Source organism: Mchenga conophoros, linkage group LG16, assembly GCF_057382185.1.
Source record: "Mchenga conophoros isolate Kocher_MC1m ecotype Shallow Benthic linkage group LG16, M_conophoros_male_GT1.1, whole genome shotgun sequence".
NCBI classification, from domain to species: domain Eukaryota; kingdom Metazoa; phylum Chordata; class Actinopteri; order Cichliformes; family Cichlidae; genus Mchenga; species Mchenga conophoros.
The window spans coordinates 28,996,394-28,999,986 of record NC_140541.1 but is presented as its reverse complement, the minus strand read 5'-3'; the positions used below and the strand labels follow the sequence as shown (position 1 = coordinate 28,999,986).

The window sequence follows — 3,593 nt, the reverse complement described above, 5'->3', positions numbered from 1 at the left end:
TCATTTCCCTTTCAAATAAATTAAACTCAAGATTCTGTTTCGTATTTTGGTGAGTTTAAATCCATACACGAGAGGATTCATAACTGGAGGGATGATGAGAAATTCAAGAGCGATGAAGTTTTTGAGGCTTTGGGATAAATCTCTGGAGCCAAAGCGCAAGTACATCGCATCAAAAGCCAGTACAGTGGCATTTATGATCACAGAAGTCAGATGGGGCACACAGGTCTGCGTAAACTTTACTCTGTCCTCTCTGGACCTCACACATGTTTTAATAATATATATGTAAGTCCAAATTATGAAAAGCCAATGAAAATGATAAATGACAATTATCACATATGCACTGATGTTATTTGAAAAAGTGTCAGCTTCAGGACAAGCAAGTTGAACAATTAACCAGTTTAGACATAAGGCTCTCTGAATCTTTATACCACATAACTTGAGTCTTGCTGTAAGCAGGACATGGATGGCAAAAACACAGAAAGGTGTCAGCCAGGAGAAACACACCAGCTGTGAAAGCCTCCTCTTAGTCATGAAAGAGTGGTAGTGCAGAGGTCGACATATAGCCAGATACCTGTCAAAGGCCATGACAGTTAAAATAGACAAATCACAGCAAGCAAATGAATACATGACAAAACCTTGTAAAAGGCACCCTTCATAGGAGATTCTGTGAGAAGATGACAGTAAATCTGAAAGGAATTTTGGGTAGAAACCTGTGGTTCCATAAAGTGCATTAATGCAGAAGCTGCTCAGTAAAATGTACATAGGTTCATGGAGGCTTTCATCCAAGACAATGAGCAGCACAAGAGAAATATTGAAGAACAAAATCCCACAGTAATACAGTAAAGTAACTGAGAAGAGGGGTACTGTGAAATTCATCGTTTCATTAAATCCTGACAGAATGAAACTTCTTTCATTAGACTGATTATCCATGATCAGAGGGCACATCTACCTTTTTAAAATAACAACATAACAGAGCACTGAGCTGCTGCGTCTGTACCTGACTAATGTCTGCTGTCCCTCTTCACCTCCCATTAATTATAGAATAAAATAAAATACTATATACAGTACAATAAATAGAATAAAATATACAATAGGATAGAAATAGAATGCAAATGCTTTATACAACTGAGTAAAAATACAACTTTGTCAGAAAAAGAGTATTGCACTCAGTGTGTGTGGATGTGTGTGTTTGATCAGTTAAAGTCTTTGTTGTGGAGTCTGACAGCAGTGAGGAGGAAAGACCTGCGAAAGCTCTCCGTCCCACACCGTGTGTGCCGCAGCCTGCCACTGAAGGAGCTGCTCAGTGCTGTCACAGTCTCCTGCATGGGGTGGGAGATGTTGTCCAACAGGGATAAGTGTATGTTTCTGTTCTGTGTCCTGTTTGTTTCTATATGTGTCTTTCTGGCTGCTGTTACAAGCAAATTTCCCCTTGTGGGACAATTAAAGGATTATTCTATTCTATTCTAATCAAGTTCAAGTTCAAGTTCAAGTTCAACTTTATTGTCACTTCAACCATATACAGTTTAAAAATACACAGTGAGGCGAAACAACGTTCCTCCAGAAACCAAGGTGCTACAAGACAAGTTAGTGCAAAAAAAATAATAATATATAATATATCTAGTAATAATATTGTGCAAAAGAGCATTTACAGGTTGGTGTGTGCGATGGTTTGGTGGTGTAGGTCCAGTGTGTTTGCGCTTTGTGTTGGTTAGTCAGTCCAGACTCAATGTTTTGAGGTATTTGAGTTAAGCTGAGTGATAATGTTAGTGTATGTGTGTGTGTGCGTGTTTATCAGTCAGTCCCTTTTTGCTGAGGAGACGGATGGCTTGTGGAAAAAAGCTGTTGCACAGTCTGGATGTGCGTGCCCGAATGCTTCGGTACCTTTTTCCAGATGGCAGGAGTGTAAAGAGTGTGTGAGAGGGGTGTGTCCGATCAGCCACAATGCTGGTGGCTTTGCGAATGCAGCGTGTGGTGTAGATGTCCTCAATAGAGGGTAGAGAGACCCCGATGATCTTCTCTGCTGTTCCCACTATCCGCTGTAGGGTCTTGCGGTCTGATATGGCACAGCTCCCAAACCAGACAGTGATGCAGCCGCTCAGGATGCTCTCAATAGTTCCTCTATAGAAGGTGGTCAGGATCGGTGGTGGAAGCCGGGCCTTTCTCAGTCTTCTCAGAAAGAAGAGACGCTGTTGGGCTTTCTTGTGCAGGGAGCTGGTGTTGAGGGACCAGCCGAGGTCCTTCTCCAGGTGTACACCCAGGAATTTGGTGCTGTCAACGATCTCCACAGAGGAGCCGTTGATGCTCAGCGGTGAGTGGTCGCCTCGTGTCCTCCTAAAGTCAACAACCATCTCTTTTGTCTTGTCAACATTCAGAGACAGGTTGTTGTCCTTACACCAGTCCGTTAGTCTCTGCACTTCCTCTCTGTACGCTGACTCGTCGTTCTTGCTAATGAGACCCACCACGGTCGTGTCATCAGCGAATTTAATGATGTGATTTGAACTGTGTGTTGCTACACAGTCATGAGTCAGCAGTGTGAACAGCAGAGGACTGAGCACACAGCCTTGTGGGGCCCCAGTGCTCAGTGTGGTGGTGCTGGAGGTGCAGTTCCCGATCCGTACTGACTGAGGCCTTCCGGTCAGAAAGTCCAGGATCCAGTTGCAGAGGGAGGTGTTCAGGCCTAACAGGCTCAGCAGTGCTGTTTCTATCAAACTATTTTTCTCCTACAGTTACACAGAGGCCTGACAACAATATCATACATTCACATTATAATGCAGCAACCTAATGTCATCACATCATATCACAACTCCACACTGTGTATTTAAGCCCTCAGTTCCCAGTCTTGTCATTCCGTCCATTCCTCATGTGTGTTTTCAGTTCAGTCCATCCAGTCAGCCAGCCAACCATTAATTTATTAATTCACTCACTCCCTCACTCATTCATTCATTTATTCAATTGGTATAGTCAGTCCGTCTTCTCATGTTCTGTTCATCCTGGCTTCACAACAAACATCATCCACATCCTTCACCAGCCTGCGAGTCCTGTGTTTGAGTCCTCTCTTCCTTCCACGCATCACATTGTGTCACATATATAGAGACTGTTTATACATAGGGCCCAGAATTCTGTGCTAACATGAACCTTGTACAATGTGTGGTGCCAACTCATAAACAAAAACACACATGCTGTGTATATAGTACTGTCAGGCCTTTATTTTTTAACAGCAGCTCTGTGGAAAGAAGGTAGTTTTAAAGCAGCATGAATCTATAACCTACTAAGCAATCACTTCTTTCTTCCCCTGTCTTTGAATTAATTTGCAAACTGTGAAACTGATATTCTCTTAAATATAGACATCATGTCAGTTATATTTTCTGAATTAGCCTTGTGATATAAGTGTACAATGAGCAAGACTACAGAGGCACCCGAAAAACTGGCTAAACTTTGAGCCACAGTAAACACGTCACTCATGAGACTCAAACATTTTATGCTTGAAAAAAGGATATAAATATGAGTCTGTTATTTGAGAAACAAAAACCTATTTACTGTAAATGACAATAAATTTACCAATTTACATCTCAATGGAACGTGTTAGAGATATG

At 42.0% G+C, this 3,593-nt stretch overlaps 1 protein-coding gene across 1 annotated transcript; it reads right to left on the bottom strand.

The window, feature by feature from the left end:
• LOC146557020 (olfactory receptor 10Z1-like) lies at positions 1 to 945 on the bottom strand. The gene has a single exon (XM_085249307.1). The coding sequence runs from the start codon at positions 943 to 945 to the stop codon at positions 1 to 3; it is 945 nt and encodes a 314-aa protein (XP_085105433.1).
• Between the last annotated feature and the right edge of the window lie 2,648 nt (positions 946 to 3,593).